Raw genomic sequence first — 23,413 nt, forward strand, 5'->3', positions numbered from 1 at the left:
TTTTAAGTGCTGTAGAGAGGGTCTCAATTGTGGCCGTTCTCACAGTTTAGTAACTGTTTAGGGGCACTGAAGATGCATTTTTTTCATTCAAAGAAAATAAAACAACTAAGTGTTCCTGCCTCTACAAATGTTATAAAATGTAACATACCTGTTGAGTTCCCTTGTGTCATTATTCATAGTGGACACTGGTGGTTTGGTACAGGTGGGTCCTTCTGTTGTTTCTTTTAAGTTTGATACATTTTACAGCAGTTGTTTTAAGTATCAAAGTCCCACTATCAATGGGGGTTTTTTGTTTGTGGTGTTTTTTTTTTTTTTTACACTAATTACTGCTGATCCTGTTAAATACCACTGGTGGCATTTTTGTATGGAAAGTTACAAGTCTTCTGGATTCCTTAGTCACCAGATAACTTGTCTTTATATAATTAGTGATTATTCACTACTGCATTTTGATACTTTGTACTTTGATGAAAATGTAGTAACAAAAATAAAGTATTTCTGGAGTTAACCTTACAGAGGAGTTTGGGGTGGGGAAGACTTTTTTTTTTTTGAGGGGTGGAAATTTGATTAACCACTGTTATATAGTAGGCAGTGTATAACTGAAGATTTTAAAACATTTGACTTTAACCTGTGTTTAAAGTTGATAAAAAATATAAATGAATCAACCTGGGCTTTAGGTAAAAGACTTTCAAATTTAAAGCTTTTGTGCCCCTGATAGGATTATTTCAGTGGCTGACTGAAACATTTAAGAGAAGGAAAATGTTTCTTTAACTCTAAACAGAGGGAATTGAGCTGGGAATTGGGAACAGAGGGGGGGGGGGGGAAACTTTAAACCCCCCTCTGATTATGATTGTCATGAAACTGAGCTTTGCTTAGAGATTTTAACCAATGCTATGTTTTCATAATTTAATTGGTATTTATTTTCTCAGACATAACTGATTTGGCTTTCTTAGAAGATGCCTATAAAACTGGATCCATCAATAAGTAACTCATTTACAGCATTATTGTACTCAATCGTGAGAAGTTTAATTGCAGTTTGCTTCCATCATTTTTCTTGACAGCTGTTGAAAATAATGTGGTAGAACTGGATTTATACTGACTTTTAGGAAGCAGATATTTGTTCAAAAGCAGTCGGGGAGTGCAAAGATCCATGCCAATATTCAGAATTCATATTTCCCTTGAATGGAAGGTTGTGATAAAATGGTACATGGTGTGTTTTCATTGCCTGTTGAAAGACTTTCATGCAGTTAAAATAAGCATTTTGATGGTGGTTGAATTAAGAGTTTTTGTCAGTCTCTTCTCATCATGGATGATTAGACTAAAACGTCTGCTTGTCTTGACTTGAGATCACCACAGCTTCAGATAACATGCTTTGTGATTGAAGGTCGAAATATTTTGAATTCTAATAGGCTGCCAGATGAATTGCTTGAAATAGACTGTAAAATTTCAAGGCTTCCTTTTCCATCTGCTGTGAAAAGAACCATTGGGAATGGTTGAGCTTGATGATCATAGAATTACGGGATGGTGATTCTAAAACCCTCAAAGGGAAGTTGCTATGGAGATCTAGTTCCAAACTGTGAAATGATTCACCTCTGAAAGGCTTCAGGGTCTGAGAAGCTGAACACATCATTGTTCAGGTGGTCATTGGTTAGGAAATTGCTGGTGCCTGTGTAATCAGCACTCCTGTGGTAGTTAACGATCTAAAAAGGTTTGTTCTGAATGATGTGGGACAACAGCAATGTGCATAAGATGGCTTCTCTCAATCATAGTTTGCTCAGCCTGGTGCTTGTAAAAATACAGTGAGCTAAATGGCAGAGAAATGAACTGCTTCATTGAGGAAGTCTTTTAAAAACAAAATTCTTTTCTGTGATGGATTTGACATCTAAAGTAAAAGGAGAAGAACTGTTTCAGCCTAAAAAGCTGTGGTTAGATGTTGCAAAAGTATCACATTTATATATTTATTTTGCAAGCAGAAGAGTGGTGGGGCTATGTATTTGTGTTTGCTCACAGGCTAAAGGAGTAGTACTGTTGGAAATGAAGATTTCTACCCAGTCATACCTCAGGAACGAAATAAAGTAGCCTCAATATGTTCATACTGCTTTCCCCCCCCCCCCCCCCCCCCATTTTTAGAGAGCTACCAGTCACTGTGATTTGACAATCATGGAAAAAATCCAGCCTGTATATCCAGGATTCAAGTTAATAAAAGCATGTGTTTTCTTTCTTAGTTTCTAACTTGCGTGTTTTCAGGATAGGGAAAGGGTATAAATGAAAAATGTCTGCATACATGCATAAAGCAATGCATTTTGTCAACCATTGCTAAGATTTGCCAGCAGATTCTTAAACTACTTGGAAACTTCAACATACACACAAGTATTTAATGTACTTTTTCAAGGAAGGCAGAAGGCATTTGCTCTGTGTACAACTAGTTATTGGCTATAGCTGTATGTACCTAATTCAACATAAAACATTTTCTTGACCATGTGAGATTCATATAAAGAAACTTGTGTTATTATTTCTTGCCTATCTGTTCAGTATCACACTCGTCACAATTGCTTAACACAATCTGTTAATGGGATTTAGTAAAGACAACGCCAATGGCTACTAGATGGTGCCAGATAGTTACAGAACACAACTGACATGTTCCACAATGTAGTTGCCATTGAAGTAAAATGTTACTAGAAAGAAAAGCAAATCCCTGAGTGTTACTGAAATAATGTACAAAATAATGAGTTCTTTACTTCCTGTGTAACTGGTCAGCCAATCTATAGCAAGTAATATGTTTAGTTTTCTGTTGGGATGTTGTTCTGAGTTCTATAAGGAAGAGGAAGGGACTAACATCCAAAGTAAAATATTAGTACTGAGTTTTATCTGGTTAACTGTTACATTAAGATTTGAACGTTGAACAGGAAATACTACAGACCCTCTTTATCAGGTCTAACATCTTAAATAAGATGCAAATTATGTATTACCTTTTGTTTCCGGTATTTCAGGTGCTGTTCTAAAAAGATCATTTGATATTTCTTGTGATTTCGAGCCTGTACTGTTATGTGAGGTCCTAAGAACTGACATCACCTTTTAATTTGTTGAAAAGTAATCACTGCATAGGAAAAATCGTGTATGAAGAACAAACTGTCTCTTAACCAGCTAATGATTTAATTTTTTAAATTATTAATAGCATTTCTATTAACAGAAATCAATAGGCAGCACTCTTACAAAATTTTATGTGTTATGTTATGAATGTGGTTCAGAATGTCCAGAGGGAAGGTTGTACGATGCACATTTTTATAATGTAAATTTACTGAGAGGATTTTTGGTTTTGTTTTTAAAGATATTTTATTCACTTAGCAACACAGCACTTCATTGCAAATTTATGCAGGGCATGTGCGTACGTAACGGCACTGATCAAACAATTTTTGCTTATTTAAGTCTTTGTCAACTCTCATTTCTGTTATATGTTGGCTGGTCTTTCCTCAGGTATGTTTGCATCTCCTCACTTCCATTGTGCAATGAAATAGATCCTCAAAGGAGAAACTTTCAGATATGGAGAATAAGGTTCTTTGTTGTTAACATGTGATGAGCTGAGTTTACAACTCCTTATAAATACCCTTCTTCTAAAAACTTGGTTACTCTTTGTAAACAATGACTGATCTGTAAACCTAGCTTATTTTTTTTCTACTCTGCCAAATTCCATAATCCCATTTTTTATAGCATTTTTTTAAGGTACTCCCAAGAAGTTTGACAGTTTTGTAGCACTTTTGTTTTATCATAACAACAATGTAATTTTAAGTTTCAGAATATTTGGGAACTGTTTAGATAACTAATCTCTTGTAGCTGAAAACTTGTCACTGCTGAGTTTTGTCTAGATATTTATATAGCTTAAGACATTGCTTTAAATGTTTTTGAAGAGGAGTTGCCTTATTGAAACAATTTTACACCCTTCATTGTGGGTTCTGGTAGGGTTGTGGTTTTGCATTCTGTGCTGAACTGAACTGTTCATTCTCTGTTCATTATTTTATAAAGACTGATAACTCTCCAAGGTGTTGAAGAATGCAGAACAGAGAGTTGAGCTGGCTCTGCACAGGAGCCAAGGTGGGCTCAGCAAAGTTTAATGGCTTGGACTTTGTGGCAGCATTAGGTATCCAAAGTGATTCAGTAGGAATACAGTCATGGTAACAGCTATGCAGTGCTATGCCAGACCAAATAAAAACTTCAGGGCTCAAGTGAGTTTTTTGATGTTTCTGCAGCTTTGGTGTAGTCAATCCTTGACCCAGATAAACTGTCCATGAATAATTAAAATGCTTCCTGTGTATCTGGTCATTCAAGGCCAGATAGAACTGCCCTTTAGGTTTCTGCTGGTGACAGCTAGTTGTTGTTCATGATCTGTGTAAATATATTGTCTTAAAAATGCAGTTACTGTTAACAATTATATTTTGTTATGGTGGCTCTCAGATTCCAGTTAAGACTAGAGCTTGACACTGAGTATTCATAAAGAGAAGACCTTGATGATTGACTTTTGGAAAGAAGGGGTGAAATGCGCCACAGAGATGGTGATGGTGAAAGTAATATGAATACACAGTTATAAGTATAGACATATTTGTACTTTCCAAATGCTTTCTGCTTAGTAACTGTGTTTTTGTGCAGTGTGGACACCATCAGATTGCAAATACATGAGTTCCAGTCCTCTTTTGAGTAGGAACATTGTCTTCTGTGAACAGTCTGGACATGTGGTACACAGGGGCATGTCAGAAGTTATCCACTGATGTTTGTGGCCAGACCTTCCTGCATGCACTATCCTTTATGCAGGCGGTGCTGCCATGGGAGTGCTCTCCAGGGCGAACGATACTGTGGAGACTCTCCCTTGTTCCTGTTTGCTTCCCTTTTCACGACAACTCACAAAGGAACGTTTTCAGTTATTAGAACAGAAAGTAACATAAAGCAGAGTGTGTCTGAGCTCAGATTGACAAGAGCAGTTGTCTCTGAAGCAAATGTTCACATTCTTCAGCCTTTTTGGCTTTTGGCTGTTTTGCAGTGGTCCAGGCTAGGTTCCAAATGCCCCTCCTTCTTCCAGTTAACACAGTTATATTTTTTGAAAAATCTGAACAAAGAGGCTAGTTTTTCTTGAACAATTTATGTGGTATGCCAGCCACCTCAAAGTTTTACATCGAGTGCTGCCCTTCCTAGTGTCTCCCAATAGTGAGTCCATGCAAATTACCATGTGCTGTGATCCTGGGTAAATTGTGTTGCAAGAAGAATAACCATGGAGTTTGTCCCAAGCGCTATTTGGTGGGCAGTACAGTGACAGTATTTCAAATATATGGTCAAGGGCAGTCAGAGTGAGCCCTCTGCAAACAGAGGCGTGAAGGGCTCAAAGATTTATTCCTTCAGCTGTCAAATAATGTCCTTTACCCAGTGTGACCAACTTGATAGCAAATCTCAGCAGGTAGAAGGTTTTGCCTGCAGAGTGTTGACTACATCGCAGTGGTGCTAGGATGAAAGAGCAATGGCAAGTAAATACATTTTACATCTGAAATAAATCACTAATATTTGTCAGACAAACTCAAGGGTAAGGGCTCTGGAATTTTACAGATAAGCTCGTTGGAGCAACTGTCTTGGTAACAACTTTTTTTCTGTTAAAACTGCTTCTACCAGGAACAGAATCGTGGCTTCTTCTGCCGACTTACGTGTCCTGAAGTGAATTGCTTTGCTTCGGTGTTTCCCGGGGAGGTTATAATTCTCATCTCTGACCTTGTGCAGTACTTGCTTGATGAGTACTTTTATGCAAATGTAAATTCTTTGTATGCTCAAGAAGTTGATACTACAGTCATTTAAAATCCTGTATTGCTGCTACATGCTCTCTTTGTGTGTCTGCCGGTGCAGAAACAGACTTGCCCTTTTTTCTTAAATACTCCCAATAGATTTGATATTGAAAGGACTGCCATTCAGCTGCTATTTCAGACTTTTGGGGAGGGGTGCTTGATTTACGCTCTCTTGACTGCTGCGGTATTAGGGCTCAGCAGGGTAAGTGTAGCTGCTTATCTTTTATATAGGTAAGTAATGAATTTGAGTCCTAATACCGCACCAGTCAACAGAGCCCAAAGCAGCTGCTTTTCCATCCTGTGTCTGTGTAGCCATATGGTACGCATAAACGGTAACGTGTTTAAAGTAATTAAATGCTGCAACTAATATTCTAAACTGTTTTTCAGTTGCTAAAAATCAGCTAAACTTGAGAATAAAAACAAGTGTTTTTAATGGGAATTAAAACCTTTTCTTATATTTCTGCAGTGCAGGTAAAACAAAATAATTATTGCCACAGTGACTGCTTGCATTTTAAATAAATTTATACATATTATTTTTAAAAAAACTAGTTAACTTTAAAATATGTAAGTTTTCTTGTCATTTAGGGTTCTGTGAAGCTGATCATCAAGAGGGTTGCAAATCATTGGCGGTTTCTATTTTCAGAGTTCCACATCCCAGAGTAATTTGCTTTAATTTCACCCAATTTAACCTATACTTCACACCATCACCATTCAGCTTTAATAGCTATGTTCTATGCATAAGAAAAGCAGATAAATGTCCACAATTAGACTGTGAGTGATTACAACTAGTTAGGGCTTTATGAAGACAAAACTTAAAGGGCTGTAGCACAAAACAAAGCCACAAAAGATGTCTGAAAAAATTCTTTCTTCAGAAGTCAAGGTTTGCTACAGCATTTTATTTAATGTTTTTTGTACTTGATTTTGCTTATGTTGAAGATGTAGGCAGGTGCACCTTCTTCAACTGAAAATTACTCTGCTTAAAGAATATTAGGTTTGTGTTACAGGTGATTAATTTCACTTGAAATTAGCTTGGAAGGGAAAACATGCTAAACCTACTTTATTTGTTGGTTCTTTGTTAACACGTGCTGTGTTTAAGAAGCTGTAAAATGTTGACTCTGACAGTATTCTTTTGCCTTTCTAATCATGAGTATGCGTAGTAAAACGTACCATCTTCAAAGTTTAATACATTCTATAATGTTACATGTACTTGTACCTAGTCAGAAATAGCAGTATCTTTTACTGTTAAAATCTTTATAATACTGATGATAGCATGTCAAGCCAGTCTAAGTAGAGATATTATTTATAATTTAATGTTTTTGACACTTGTAATCTTGTTTCTTTTGATAGCTCAAAGAAATACCCTGCTTCTAGCCCCCCACCCAAGTTACTCTATTGTATTTCTTTTTGTTCTCACCCCCATTCCCACCCTAGTAAGTGGCCAGATAGATACTATTGCTCGTTTATTTATGGGCTTATAACAAGGTATGTATGTGTATTGTGGTGTGCCATATCTGTCTGTGATGAGCATCTCTTTTTGATAATAGTCATTGAATGTATGCTGGAGAGGAAGTGCAAGTATCAATTATTCTCTAAGTCAGGTTTTTGGTGGTGTTATTAAACATTCTCTTATAGCTTACTGACAAAAAAGGCTGGTCATTACCCTCAATACCAATGGGACTTTCGGCTTGTAATGCAGTTCAGATTCTGATCCAATTGTAAATACCCCTCTTAGTTACAGCATAACATATACCAACACAGTTGCTTACCTTTTGTAAATGATGAATACAAGACTCCTAAATGCTGTTATATGGAGCCTAATATTAGCCAAATATTTTGTTCCGTTTTACTTTAAGGGTAAGGATAATTAAAGAAATGAAATGGCTGATATATCAAATATAAATTAATCTTGAAGATATTAATTAATTTCCATAATTGCAATTAGGACCAAAATCAAGATAAGTATAGTAGTATTTTTAATTGGTTTTTAGCATCTTGGAGGCAGCTTGGAGCAGCTAGAAACAATAAAGTTCAGGCTATAGGCAGCTTCGTTTTTGTGTCAAACTAGTTTTATATGCTATATCATAAAACTTTCAGTCCAATCAGCAACTACATTTAAATACTGCAAATTGTGGCAGCAAAACAATAATTCTGCTGATTAGCCCCTTTCCATTTCTTGTAAGTGAACTGTTTATGCTGTTGAGTACCTTTTGAAAAAAGAAAAAGCCAAAACAGCCTTGATTAGTCAAGGAGTAATTGGATGACTTGATTTTAGCAAGAGAATGAATTGGTTGATGATAGCCTGTAACTAAGTGTAGTGGTTCTGTTCAGATGAATACATAACATACAGTCATCAGATCTTGACAGGTATAACATAAGCAATGCAAAAATCTCTGGAGGCTGAGGTAAATTTTGTCAAAGAATTTTGAAGCTGATTCTTGAAAGAAATGGGAAGAAACATGCATGCCATTAGATGATATAGTTTAAAATGTGGCATTTGTTACTGCTGTGATGTATACATATTTATCTGCTATTATTTTTGTATATGTGAAGAAAAGATGTAGTCTGTGTGTCCTGGCTGCCATCAAGACCTGACAAACAGACAGTTCCTGCTCTTCCTCAGGGAAAAAATGGAGTAATGTTTCACATCATCTCCAGCCAGTCATTCTGTTTTCTGGATCTTTTTTTATCTAGTATCACTTGAAAGCAAAGAACCAGCTATCACTGTGTTACTTCTTTAATGCTGCATTTAAAATACTTTTGGGCCCCCCACACTTGGGCCCAAACAGCCCATATAAAGTGCTCAGCCAAAGATAAATCCTTCCCTGAAACTGAAGAATTGTTTAGGTTTGGGCCCACTGGCAACAGAGGAGGGAGCTGGATGTGGCAGCGATCATTTCCAAGCTCCTAATTTCTAGTAACTTCAGGTTAAGTCATTACGTTTGGTGCTGTTAGATGGCAAAATGAATTCTGTTGATGCGTTATGCTTTACTATTTTCCTGTTTAAATATTTGCCCTGTTCTGGTTGCAATATCTGCAGGCCACTAAAACATTACGGGAATTTACTGCAGCAGTTTTGTTTACTTACAGCAAGCTTGATGTTTATAACTGTAGTCATTGTTCTTTTACACTGAAGGAAGTGGCAGGGGTGTATCTTTCAAGCTAGAGTGCAAATCCATCAGCATTTTCTGGGAGATTATTTGAAAAAAAGCTTATAGCTAGGATACTTTAAAATATAAAGGAAAGAGGTGGATTCCGTTCAACATCCTTTTGACTAACTTATGATAAAAATATACTTTACCTCTGGTGGGATATGTGAGACACCAGAGAAGTCAATCAGTTTTTTAAATAATGAAATTACTGATTAGGGTTTCCCAGTTGACCTTCTGGTATTGCTGTATGCTTAGCTTAGTTGTTAACAAACAGATGCTTCTTTGTGGAGATTCTTGAGTAAGTCTATTTTGTGTACATATTTTTTTCCTCCCCATATGATGAACTGCTTCCTCTTTTCTCTTATAGTTTCTTGTAGTAAGAGGGCAGCAGTTTTGGAGCATAGACAGTATAACTTCAGGAAGTAGGCAAAAGGAAGGTGCTGTGGCTTGGGGTAATGTTTGAGAAATACAGAGTCCTTCTGTTCTAAAAGCAAATGCAGTTGATGAAGACACGGGAAGAAAATAGATTTTCATTATATTCATTGGAGAAGGTCATTGTCCATAGGCTATACTGTCTTGAGAATGCTGTGGTATGGCTAGTTTTGGAGAAGTTCATATTAAATATATTTTAAAGTTAGTATTATTTCATCTTTCTGGAAATAGTAAGTGGCGTAGTTAGATCAGTTTATTGTTTGATGAAATTCCAGAATATCACATTTTTTTTTAAAGACAACTTTTTTAGCAGAAGTTTGAAAATATTGATTTTTTTTTTTTTTTTTTAAATGAAAACTTTGGAAGCTAGGCCACAGATCTCAGCAACCAGTAGCCTGGCAGGTGTGAGTATGCTGCAGAGGATAGTGTGTAGACAAGTTTCTAACTATGGAAAGGTCCATCATATTTACAGAAGTTGAACCCTCATTATGTGAATAAGAAGACAAGACACATTGTGTTTGAGGTTCACCATATTTAAACACAGCTCATAATTGGAATGGGTTTTACCTCTGAGAGGTGTTTGCGCTCTCTGTTCTTCTGCATCTATCCCATTCTATTCCTCTTCCTCCTCACTTGGATGCCCTGTTAATATGATTTTTCAGGGAACCTCTCCTCCTCGTTTTTCTACCAAGCTCGCTCGAGCTAGTAATCAGCTTGAGATCAAAACAAGACTACCAGATCGTTTTCTCCCTCTCACCATTATTTTTACTTGCTGATGCTGTTCTAATCAGTGATCAGTATCAGCCAAGCCAATACCAACATTTCTTTGTCAATGTTTATTTTTCATTTGCCGTCTTCAGAGTGCTACATGTCCATCAACTAACTGGCATTTTTTTTTCTTTGTGGTACCCAAGATAATCTTACCTGTTCCTTCAGAAAACTGAAATTCTCATCTGTTTGTTGTCATTTTGCATCTCAAGACCTACCTCCCATCCTCCCTGCTTCTTCCAGTTCAGCATATTTTAGTGGGTCCTTTTCATTTTCAATGGGCTGCTTTTTTACATAGTGCTCTATGTTAACTACTTATACTACTGCTTACTCAAGGTTCATGGCCTGTGTCCACCTTGTACATCTTGTTCACTGTACAGGTGTTGCACTATCTTTTAACATGCAACTAGTGTTCATTTCTTCCACAAGAAGAGTCAAGCAACCTGGTGAGGAGGAGAGGCAGCTAAATTGTTGCCTTGAATCATCAGCTCAGTAGAGGGGCTCCTTACCTGACCAAGCAACTTGTTGCCACACATGGGTCTTTTGTCATTGATGTTGCCTAAATGAGCTGCAGGATGACTGCTGACATGGGCGTGAGGATGGCTGATGGAAGGAGGAGACTTGAAGAAAATTCTGGCAGGATGTTGAAGTGTTCATGGGTTAAAGCGTTTAGTGGACTGAGAGGAGAGCGAAGGTGAAATGTATAGATTCAGTTTTATGGAGGTGGAATTACACAGAATTAATTGGTTTTCAGTGAATAGAGAACAAGATTTTTTAGTGAAAAGGTATGGGAAGATGTGAAGAAATTAAGATAATTGCTGGAGAAGTATTTTACTATTGTTTAAGACAGTGGAAAAATATGAGTAATATATAAGCTGTGTTTTGTTATTACTGACTAATTTACCTTACACTTACTTTTTCAGAAAAATTTCATTCTTCCTTAAGACCAAAACAGGCTGTTTGCTTTACTTTTTATGTTCTAAATGCAAGATCTTTATAGTTATGGAGCTTTTCTTTTTTTGTTGTTTCTTAAACCCACGGACACCAAATCTAGAAGAAAGATGTAAACAAATTGCAAATATATTATGTAGATGGACACTTCTTTTCTTGATAGAAGGAAGAAAGATAACCTACTTTTTTAGCTGCATAAACACTACTCATCTGTTGAGAAGGTTGGGCAGGTAGACTTTTCTTTGATCTTGTGCTGGGTTTGTGTGTGTGGCAGCGTTTTTGGTAGCGGAGGAGGGGACTACAGTGATGGCCCCCTGTGAGAGGCTTCTCAAAGCTCCCACAGCTCCAAGTCGGACCCGTCTCTGCACCAAGGCCGAGCAGAAACCCCCCCTGTATCCTATGGTGAGACATCAGGACCACCCCCCATGGAGTTTATGGAGGTCCATGGTGGAGTAGGTGCCCACCTGCAGCCTGTGGAGGACCCCACACTGGAGCAGGTGACTGTGCCTGAAGAAGGCTGGGACTCTGTGGGAAGAAGCCCCCACTGTTGTAGTTTGACACTGGGAGGATTGCAATGTGCAGGAGGGATCCATGCCAGAGCAGCTCTGAAAGAGCTGCGGCCCATGGGACGACTCACATTGGAGAAAGTTCGTGGAGGACTGTCTCCTGTGAGAGGGACTCTGTGCTGGAGCAGGGGAAGAGTGTGAGGAATCTTCCCCCTGAGGAGGAAGAAGCAGCGGACTGACCATAATCCCGTCCGCTGCCCCTCTGCGCTGCTGTAGGGGAGGAGGTAGAGAAATTGGGAACAAAGCTGAGCCTGGGAAGAAGGGAGGGGTGGGGGGTGAGGGTTAATGGAAGGTGTTTTTAAGATGTGGTAATGCTTCTCACTGTCCTACTCTGTTAAGTGATGGTGGTGTTAGTGTTTGAATTAAATTGATCTTTTCCTTCTCCTAATGAGTTTGTCTTTTGCCCCTGACTGTAATGGGTGAGTCAACCCTCCCTGCCTTTTTGCTTTATTTTCTCCTTCCCATTCCTGAAGGGGAAGGAGTGAGGGAGGGGCTGTGTGGTGCTCAGTTGCCGTCTGGGTTCAAATGGCAGATCGGTATGGTAACATCTTCCTAGTTCTTTTTCCCCCTTTTTATTCAATATTTTCCTTGTAAATCAGAACAGAACTGTTAAATTTTGTTTTCTAGTATTTGTTCATCTGAACAGCCCCTGTCCCATTGACTCAGGTGTGCAGATAGGGATTTATGGAAGGCAAAGACTACAGTATCTCTTCCTGAATTGCCTGGCATTGGCATGGGTTAGTGTAGTGAGTTTCCATTTGACAGAGCAGCCTGTTCTCCCGTTACAGCCACTGTCAGAGTTGGATCTATTGCTGAGGTGATTTTCCTTGTACCAAGGAAGCTCATTAATGATCTTTGGAGAGAGACATCTGATGTGAGAGGAGGAAACTTCTGCTAACCACTGTTTTAAAGACTTTTCATAAGTTTATGTGAAAATGATTTTGACATTTGACTGTCAACAACATTTTTAAACCTGTGTACCATGTGTTTTGATATAAAGTCTTTATTGCTAAAACCACTGTTTTCAGTACGTTGAAAAAAAGATGAAGTTTAAGATGTACATGACAATAAAGAACCCCAATTTTCTCTATATCAGTTAAGGGATTGTTTGTAGTTTATCCTGTTTTATATTCAGTACAAGAAATGCCTTGGTTTTTTTTTCTCATATGAAAAATCTGTTGATTTTCATTCTGGTGATATTAATATAAAATAATTTTTGTGGTTGATTTCTCAGGCATATCTTTAATGTTACAGGATATGCATGCAAATACTCTGAAAATTGATGCAGGAATAAGTAATAAACTGTTTTTAATTGTTCATATTTTTATTTTTAAAATACGTATTGATTTTTGGGGCCTTGGGGTTTTTTTGGTGATGGTGCTTATCTGATAATTTAAATCCTAGTTGAATTATGTTGCCAGATTGTCTTCAGAAGGGCATGAAGTCAGCACACATGCTTCAGTAATATCTGGTTGTTTTACCCTTATGTTTCCAGTTGGCAATTTGAAATTATGGCTTCAACTGCACTTTAAATATGTGATAATAGCATGTGTTTCTAATAAGGGCCAGCACCATTTTGTTCAGATAGTGTGAATGGTTGTCACTCATATATGACAAATGCACCTTCATCTGCTTCTTTGATGGCCCCCTAAAAACCATACCCTCAAATCAGACCGATGAAATTAGCTGCTGTGTAAATTGTGTGTCTGAGTGGTTCATTATCTAATCACCGTCAGAACCGCAGTGATAAAGTAGATTGAAACAGGGACAAGGTCTGCCAGATGATTTCAGGCCTTTTTTTTCAAAGCTCTGTTTCCCTTGGAAACACTAAGAGTCGTTCAGAACTTCAGAATTCTTTGTCTAGAACTTCTTTTTTTCTTAATGCATAAAATTGGTCAGCCAGTGAGGGCTGCCAGGGTGATTTGTAAGGTTTTCTTTCCATGAGTCTTATAGTCATTACTGCGTGTATTAAAATGTTCTGCCATGTTTAATTTAGCTACTATGTTTTCTACTGCTAGGTTAGATACTGTTAAATACAGTCGTACCTATTTTCAGGAAAGTGCTGTAGCCTGTTCCTATGTAGAAGAAACTCTTAAAGATGTGTTAAGCGTGCTACTGAAATGACAGAGTGCTATGCTTTTACATATCTGTATAAAACTTTGGAGTCTGGAGACGGTATGTAAATTAACAGACTAAACCAGTAGGATATAAAATATTGCAGGTGACACTTTTGTATGGGCAGTATGACAGGCCTACTGACTACTTTTTGCATCTCAAACTCTTGCGACCCTTAATAGTATGTTGTAAATATATATTTCTTGTCTTTTTAGCTTAATATGTAATTTAAGTGTTCTTTTGTTTTAGGAGCATTTGAAGATGATGATATCACTCATGTTGAAGGAAGTGTAGATCCTGTTCGTGACATTGAAATAATACATGAAGAACTTAGACTTAAAGATGAGGAGCTGATCATGCAGAGTATAGACAAGCTTGAAAAAGTAGCTGTAAGAGGAGGAGACAAGAAATTAAAACCTGAATATGTAAGTATATGTATATGAGCTATAAAAGTAGGTCATTAAGTACTCTATTGAATTGAAATTTTTGTGTTGTTGGGTTTCGTTATTGGTCTCCCACATGTATAATACAAAACACTACTACTATTTTTGTGTGCTTTAAAGTAACTTTTATTATGAGTTGAAAAATTATTAGAATGACTTATTTGCTGTGTTGACAGTGATAAAGCTAGTTATAATTTTTAAAATGTAACTGTTATTTTCTTGCTGACATAGCTTTATATGAGAATCGCCAATGCTTTGTCAAGCTTATATCAGTGTTTAGTTGTAACAAAGTCCAGCAGTCACTTCTGAAATATTCTTGCTGTTAAGTTCTAGTCTGATGTTGATACTAGTATTCCTGTAGCCATCAAGTGAATGTGTTTTCTTGGTGTGGTTGCACTTTGTTTCTTTTAGTGCATGTTAAATAAAGACTGCTGGTTGAAATTAATTTTAGAATGTTGTGGAAAGCTGTTTAAATGAGCTCAATTATCTCAGGGTAGTAGTGGTGTTTCTTTGTAAATTAGAAATGTATAATAATTACCAACTTCAGAGTATATTTTTGTAAATGATTATTTTACTGCCACTTGACTTTTGAGTCTGCTACACTTTGCCAGTAGTCTAGTTATTAATTTTTCTTTATTTCATTAATCTTCTATAAATATTTCAGGTGGTATATAAAGTGCATTCTCTAATTACTACAGCAGCGTATCAGTGTGGAAATAGACTATTTATGCTTAACAATTAAGTAGTAAAAAAATACTGTTTTCTCCCATGGCCTTTTAGATACCAAGTCGTAAGAAAAACATTGTCATATCAGTGCTGGTGTTTTAGTTTATTAGCACTGAAGTGCAAGGAAATTTGTTGGCCCTACCTAGTGTTTGAAAGTGAATAGGAATTGAAAGTGAACATTCCTCTCCAAAATGTTCATCTTCCTGATGCAGTGTTAAAAAGCACTCTTTGGTAGCTTCTGTTGGTGAAGAACTAGTCGTCTTCTGTCTTGAAAAGTATTTTATTCCCTGATTGGTCTAAGCCAGAAAAAATAGCTATTGTTAGATGATTTGAAGGCTTTCCTGCAACCCCAGAGAGAGAAGCAGGTATGCTTCATTTAAGGTCTTATCTGACATGTGTCAATCCAACCTTGAGTACATGTGGACAGTGATTTTTATCTTTTACAAAAAGTTGCACCTGCTTAGAGGAATAGCGCAGCTTATGCCTACAGTTTCAAATAGCATCGACACAGTCTTTCACCTTTTAATTCATGTTAAAGAAAGGGGCAAGCAAAAATCCTGTCCATAGCAAATTCAAAGTTCAGCCTAAGGCTAAATTTTACACTGGTATGAGATGATGAAAATGACGAGTGTTGTGATGCTGTTCTGCCCCAGTCTTGAGCTCTTATTGCTTACTTTCTTGTGTGGCTGTCTTTGGAAACAGCTTTGCTTGGCTTCTCATGTTGAAGATGTCCTTGTCAAGTTTTTGAATGTACATCTCTGGATGCTTTGAGGGTTTCATATCATAGTCTTCCTGCACTAAGGAAGAAGTCAGCATTTTTGTGACTGCAGAGACACATAACTGAAGTGTGTTTTAAATAAAATTCTTAATAGTCATCATGTAACTGTAGTGGGTGGTAGGTACAGTTACTGTTGTATGACAGAGCTGTTCTTACTCATGTTTTAACTACAGGAAGTTGGTGTGTGTTTGAAAACAGAAAATGTCAGATTATTCTCAAATCAAGGGAGGCAGTAAATAAAAACCTCAAATCTAGGAACGCAGTTTAAATCAACTAAAAATTTTTAAATCTGCATTATTAATCTGTCTTTACTCGGTTACAGTTTCTCATCTTTCTCTTTGCTTCTTCCTTCAGTCTCCAAACTATTATTTCATCTGTAGTTCACCTGTCAAAATGACTTTGTTATCTTGTGTTTGTAAGTTACACTTCCTGTCATTCCTTGATTTCTTTATCCTTTCTTTATGAACACATGCGCAGAAAACACAAGGTTCTCGAAGTCATGTTGCTCCTCTGCCAGTTCTGTTCTCAGTAACAGCTGTTAGACTTGACCAGTCTCAGCTGAGTTTGTCGACAACAGTAGAGGTTTCAAAGGCATTAAATGGCTTTGTTTCATGGAAAGGGGTGGCTGAACAGAACAGAGAGGCACAAATTAATGCTCCCCTTTAGACAAAGGCTGCACCTACTACAGTCACTAGGGAGTCCCTTCAGGGAAGTGCTGTGGGGCATCATGTCTGTGAGTCCTGCTGATCTTAGACCTTCTTGCTTGTCTTCCTTTGACTTACATGCTTGAATTGTAAGGTAGACAGTAGACTTAGTAATACGGACTCTTTTTAATGCTAAAGGCACGTGAAAGCTCTTCCTGGTTACTTCACTTTTCCTGGTAAATCAATCCTTATACCTAGTTACATGGCTTCTACAAATAGATCTGTGTGGTTGTAAGATTGTAACAGCAATTTTTGGGTTTTTCCAGCGACTAGATGGGTTTATTTAGATGTTCAGCCACTGGGTTGTGAGGCACTCTTGTACAGCTTGCTTTGCCTCTTTTCCTTTAATGTTTTGTGTTGCAGAGAAGGCCTATGGTTGCATTTTTATAGTATACTGTGTGATTAACTGTGCGGTAAATGACTTACGGGTCTAGGAGAGAAGCCATATGGTATTGGTGAACAAAACAGTTAAAAGATTTTGCCTCCCTAAAACAGTAGCCAAATGTTAGGAGTGTCTTTTGGCTGATCACTCTGCATTTCTCGGATCTGTTGCATTTTGCAGTTAGCTGGTTGGGCACAGAGAGAGTTCCCTGTCCAGCACAATTTGTAACGTTGTTTCTGTGCAGCTTGCGCCTACTGTTCAAGGCTTCCTCTTTCCAGGGCAGAAAAGTAATTAAGAGACAGCATAGACTAGAATTAATACTTTTTTTCAAACAGGTTGTTGTCAAAAAAAGAGGGTGGCGGAAGGGAGGGGCTGGAAGAGAACTTTTCAGAATTTCACTTTTTAAGTTATTTACCACTATAATATTCTAATATTGCTAATATTCTGTTTTTTCCATAGCAGAGGTGCGCAACAAATGGCTCTTGTTTGTGTTCTGAGTGTTCCTGGTCATTTTACCTTTTAGGAAAGGTAGGAGGTTACAAGGGAAAAAACAGTATTTATAGGTTGTTTTGGTTTTTGTTTTATTTTTAAGGCACAATGTTAAAATATTAGTCTCTTTTTCATTGTTTTCCTTTTCACATCCTTTTGGGGGTAATTTAAGGTAAAGACACTTGAGAATTTCTTAAGAGTTTTAACTGGTTGAGAGTTGTGAAAGTTCTGTGGCTCATTCAGATAAATATATGGCAAGCTTTCTTACCTGTATCACTTTCAGACCTTTCACTGGCTTGCTGAACACAACTATCTAGCACTTGAATTGCATTTTTTGTTTCTTTCCACTTTTTTTGAGAGCACTTTGAGATCTGTTGAGGAAGAACACTATATAAGGTTAGAGAAAGAAGGTGAGGAAAGAAAAAGAGCTAATATTGATCTTAGTCATGTATGTTTTTGCTTTGGTAGTTTCCTGAATATAGCAAATAACCTTAATATGAAAGCTAAGGGAAAATTACTGATTTCAGAGAAGCTATAATCAACAATAAACTTATTGTTGGCATCAAAGGGGATTTCACTGTGTGTTTCATGAAACCTAATTGAAAGTAGAAGTCATTCTTATTTCATAAATATGAATTGTCTGTGTTAGAGGATTCTCTTTATCAGTAAGCCTCCACAACTGTAACTTAATAGTCTGAAATCTCCAAAAGGTTTAGGAGGAAAAAAAAGAAAATTGTCAGTCTGTATCAGTCAACAGTTCTTAAATCTGAGATTTGTATTTGATTGCCTGCCTTCTCACACCTGTGTTCTAACTTGTTAATTAGCATTTTTCCTTCGTGTAAGCCCACATTGCATACAGTTGGTAAGTTCACCTTTGTGCAGTGACCTGGCTTGCAGTTGAATACAGTGTTAACTGTTAGTCCTGTCTCTCAGAGAATTGATTTCTCAGTCCCCTGTCAGCAGAAATAAAATAGCCAACTGCTGTTAAGGAGCCATCAATGAAATAATTTTCAAGTTCTACTTAAATCAATGACACAATATGGTCCGAGAACAGCAACATGTAATGTCGCCATAGGCTTTGAATAGCTTCCTTTACACGTACATTTTTGTCTGTTTTGCAAGTGTTCTCACTGCCTTCTTAGAAATGACTGTCTGCCTTTACTAAGGGTACTATTCACTTAGACTCAGTATACCTTTAGATATTATTTTGGCTATAACTTTCTAAAGAGATATTATAGAATAAAAATACCCCTGTTATTTGCATGTATTAAAACAGTGCGAATATACTTTCAGAAAGCAATCAGAGTAATTTTGATTTCGTATTTTAAATTTGTCTGGTGCCGGTATCTGCAGAGACATGAGAAAGATAGTGAGTTAAACTTTATTATTAGCTTATTATTCATCTATCATTTTGCATAGCAGGAGATTTCAGAGTAAAATCAAATACGTATGAATTTATAGATCAGAATGTACAAATTATAAAATTGTTTTAAAACTATATATTTTTTAATGTATGGGATTTTCAGGCCTGAAGACAGAAGTCTTGAAGTTAATACAATCTAATATAGTTAAGTGAACATTATTGCAGGATTCTCTTCCATTACCGTTCCCGTGTGATTCAGTTCTAGTCCTTAGAGCCTGACCCTCTGCAGTAGACAGCTGTTCCTTCAGCCCTTTGTTAGTGCATCAAATCTTGAATTCCAGCGCAGAATAATTCGTAGTGGTAATGGTATTATGATTTATAGATCTGACTGCAAGAATGTTATTTATAGTTGAGTTCATGCTGATTTTTGATGTTAGTGATATGAAGACAAAATCTTTAGGGTCAGTATCAATGTCCGCAGTGTTTAAGCTTCCAATTTTGAAAGGTGGCTTTTACAGTAGGTCAGGATCAATGTTCACTGCATTTGAACTTCCAGTTTTCAGTTGAATGAGGGGTGCTTCTACAAGTCCCATGAGATATCTAAATTCCATTGTTAAAGTCCGTCAATTTAAAAATAAGATTAGTTTTTCAAATCACATTTTGTAAGAGCAACAGTAATTGCAATTAGGAAAAGAACAGTTAGAGATTCATTTTTAATGTAATGGTACCAGAACCATCTAGTGCATATTTAACTTACTAGAAGGCATTAAGCTTTGTTTTGTTGCTGTGATGGGTGATGAACCTAATAATTGATACAATGACATAGAGTGTAAGTATCTGTCAGTATATATGTACTATGAGGAGTAAAGCAAAATCTTCTTAATGATGTTAAGTAGCTTTAATCCCTTTCTTCCTCCTCCCTTCCATTTAATGTCTTAGTCCTGTCCTGATAATACAGTAACTGTTTGAAAGATTTTTTTGTTGTTGTTCACTTAAAATTGCCAGTACGGTATGGGAGATACTTCACAAACAGCAGAGAGTTGGTAGATTCAGTTTCTTCTCATTACCAATACATACTAGGTGAAAACAGAGTGAAAATCTTTCCTTACTGCGATATTCTGATGAATGGGATGGCGCCGAGCAGAATTTGCTGACCTCGTGCTGCAAGCACTCGCCAGAGTTCTCACGGATGGGTGAACCCTTATTTCCTCTAACTGATGATGTCAGTTGGGAATTTTCACCTTTCTTTCATTCCAAGTTGAAGATAAATACAGTGATGAATTGTAATTTTCTTCCCCCCCCCCAGTTTCTTTGGTCTCCCTTTGTGAGGAGAGTTTGAGAGTCCAGTTTGTTCCACTGGAGATGGAGGGAAAGGAGCAGTGTACATGTACACTGTTGACATACTTTCTGCTGACGGCTGTTAAAATTAGTAACTTATGTTAAACCATAGGGAATTGAGAAAATATTTATATTCTTAATGCATATAATTATGCCTAAATTCTTTAGTGGACCATTTACTGTGCTTAATGTGGTATTTAGAGGAAATTAAAGTTTATTCTGGAGAACATTTGAACGTAACAGGAAAATTTTCATGGCAGATGTTTGTGAATTAATCTGTAGTAAAGCCTGACTTAAAGGTACATAATGTGTAAATACACATTTGGATTTCTTCTGGTATTACCAGTAAACAAAGAGAGTCAATGCTTAAATACTTTCTGTTGAGGCTGATCTTTCCTGTGTAGATTTGAACAGTGGCTTATAATAATTACTTTTGTAAATAATGTCTGTTTGGGTATGTCTAGATCCAAGCTATGGTGTAATTTTTAAATAGTATATACATATGCCGAAGTAACTCCATATATGAATAGTTGTTCTGAAAAAGACACCTTTTTCATTTGGCTTAATATCTAGAACAAATGCATTCACACATGGATTTATTTGGAAATAAGTGTGTGTAGATTAATGCAGTAAGAAAAGTTGAGTGGAACTCTGTGGAGTTCATTTTACTTTTCAGTGTGATTTCCCTGTTCTACATTTGTGAACTGCTAGAAATAATCAGTTGTCAATAGAGTGCTTTCTGTATTCTTGCCTGCTTTTTCCTTTGAGAAGCTACAAGTGGCTATATCATTTTATGTATAATGCCTTAGAACTCACAAGCATGATCCACACAGGAGAATTTGGGGATTATTGACATGAATTACATTGCCTGGAATACTTGTAGGATGTTTTGGGTGAAAGTACTTGCTGTGGTTCATAAACATTATTGGCATCTAGCTCTGAGTAAATCTTATATCATGTACAGCTTGTACTGGCTCTGTTAGGAGGTATTGAATAGAAGGAAGGATAATACACTTGTCCTAAATCCATTACTTCTCCCATTGTATTTTTATTAAAGTCAGTAAGCAAGGGAATTTTAAGAGATTAGATATTGTTTTGTACCACATAGGAGCTCATTGTCACTCCGGTTGATGTAGTACCTGACTTGTTCTCTTTCTTGCACCCAGCTGCTACAGCTTATTTAAGCAGTTTACACAACTGAAAAACATGATCTAGCCTTTTTTTAAACTGCAAAATTTGTCTTAATTATAATTTAAAAATACCACTAGTTTTAAACATTGTTTTTACAATAAATTCTTACTTTGTCACTTCAGCCTCACTCTTTTAAATTGCCAGAAAACCTCCAGGAAAAGCAGATTGCTGAGGCTATGCGAAATTGAACTGAAAAAGCTTTCCAAGGAAAGCCATGAACAGGACGACAGTGGGCATGGTGCACACTGTACACCTTGCATTAACAATGAAATTGGTGTGCACACAATAAATTGGGTTTGGTGGAGCACAATTTAGTTATGAGTACTCTTTACCTCAAATAGCATATTTATCTGTATCTGAAAAACCATCATAGCTATTTTGAAGGCCAGATGGAATGCTAATTACTATGTAGTTTGATCTCTTGTATATCCCAGTTTAATTCTCACAATTCTGGTTAAAATAGAATATATCTCTTAGGGGAAAAAAATTAACCTTTATTTAAATATTTTCTAGCTAGATATAAATTATTGTAACTTGCATAAGCTGTGCTAGTGATTATCTTTACTGTTTAGACAAAGCTTTAGTCTGTATTTGTCAAGCTTCAACATCCAGTCATTTAATTTCTGTATGCTAGTGTGAAAAACCCTGTACTATGTGAATTTTTTGTTAACTATATATATGGAATGCAGTAAGAATAAAAGCATAAGTTTTAAGCACATTGAGTCTTCATGTATAAGCACTTTTTGAAAACCTCTCATTTTTCTCCAGTTTTTCAGTATTTCAGATATAAATGTAGAATTATTCATATTGACATTAGTCTATTTATATACTCAAGGACTGTATTAGTCTTTTAGTTACAGTGCAGTTCATTTGTTTGCTACCCTCAAGTCTTCTCAGGCACTCTCACAAGGGGGAAGTCCTCTACCTGGTAAATGCTGTATCCACCTTCCCTTGTCACCCACCCATCAAGTGTATGAACTTGAACTTATTGTATTGAAAAAAATTGTTTGCTTTCACTAAATCTGTCTAGCAGTTCTGGTCACTACACACATGATTCATGTTGTTAGTAATTTACTGTTCTCAAAATCTGTGTCATTAACGTGGTCTATTTTTGGCTGTTGATGAAAGATGATAACTAGCAAAATGCAAATAATTTGTTTGGAGTGCACCAGAAACATGCTTATTGGATTTTCTGTTTACAGTTATATTCTGAGACCTACTGGTTAGGTGGTGTTGACTGTTTAGTGTAAGCAGTATTTTTTGAATTAAATACTTTATGTCACTGAGCCAGATTCTTTAGGGGAGTTGAATATATTAATTATATGCTGCTACCTTCATTATTGGTATGCTGTACTGATTGGACTTCTGTATGAAATGAGAGGAGCTAACTAAGAGCTACAGATAATGTTTCAGGTATTCCTTAGAGCTTTTGTGAGGAGCAGAGCAGTGAAAATGATAGAATTTTGGACAATTGAAACATTTTAATAAGAACTATTTAACTGCTTTTGAAGTGGTTATTGGGATCTGGACAGGTACTACATCTTGGAAGTTTTAAAGGGAACGAATAAGGTGTTGAGAAACACTCCATGCTTCCCCAAAACATCTCCCTTGATGAGGGGAAAAAAAGCCTACTGTACTCCCAGTTACTCTCTGTAGTAGCGGAGACTTTTGCACTGCCTGCAGGATCACAGAGAATTCACTTGCACTTTGAAGTGTGAAGTGATAATCCTCACAACTGCTTACTTCTTTATTAAATTTGCGGAAGTTAATTACATGCCCTGATAATTTACAACAAAAAAACTCACAATTCTCTGATGCCAAGTAGGCAAGTCAGTTTTCCAAGCTTCAGTTTAGTCCCTCATGCTGTAAGAAGAATTTGGCATTGGCACACATCATTACTATCATCCATCCAGAGAGTTTATTAATGTATGCACATTTTTCTACAGTATCTCATGAGCATGTCTTGACAAATCTCCTAAATGCAATTTAAATGTATCTCTTTATAGTATTTTTATACTGTTGGGACTTACTGTAAAAGTCCTGCTTAGCATTTGTGGGTTGACTACTTGCCACCTTTGGAAAATGACAGCAGGACACAAATTAAAATCACTGTATTGCATATAGCTAAATATACTATAGTATTTATATGTACTAAATATATTGCCACAGATAATAGTCAGAAATTAACTGGTGTTTAAAACAGTG

The 23,413-nt window shown here is 36.7% G+C and overlaps 1 protein-coding gene across 1 annotated transcript in view; it reads left to right on the forward strand.

Moving 5' to 3' along the window:
• The window catches only part of OLA1 (Obg like ATPase 1), a 106,234-nt gene that overhangs the window by 37,233 nt on the left and 45,588 nt on the right, over positions 1 to 23,413 (forward strand). Inside the window, exon 5 of the mRNA XM_074873192.1 lies at positions 14,044 to 14,219. Coding sequence (XP_074729293.1) covers positions 14,044 to 14,219 — 176 coding nt within the window. The remainder of the gene's footprint in view (positions 1 to 14,043; positions 14,220 to 23,413) is intronic.

This window comes from Strix uralensis, chromosome 6 (assembly GCF_047716275.1).
Source record: "Strix uralensis isolate ZFMK-TIS-50842 chromosome 6, bStrUra1, whole genome shotgun sequence".
NCBI lineage: Eukaryota > Metazoa > Chordata > Aves > Strigiformes > Strigidae > Strix > Strix uralensis.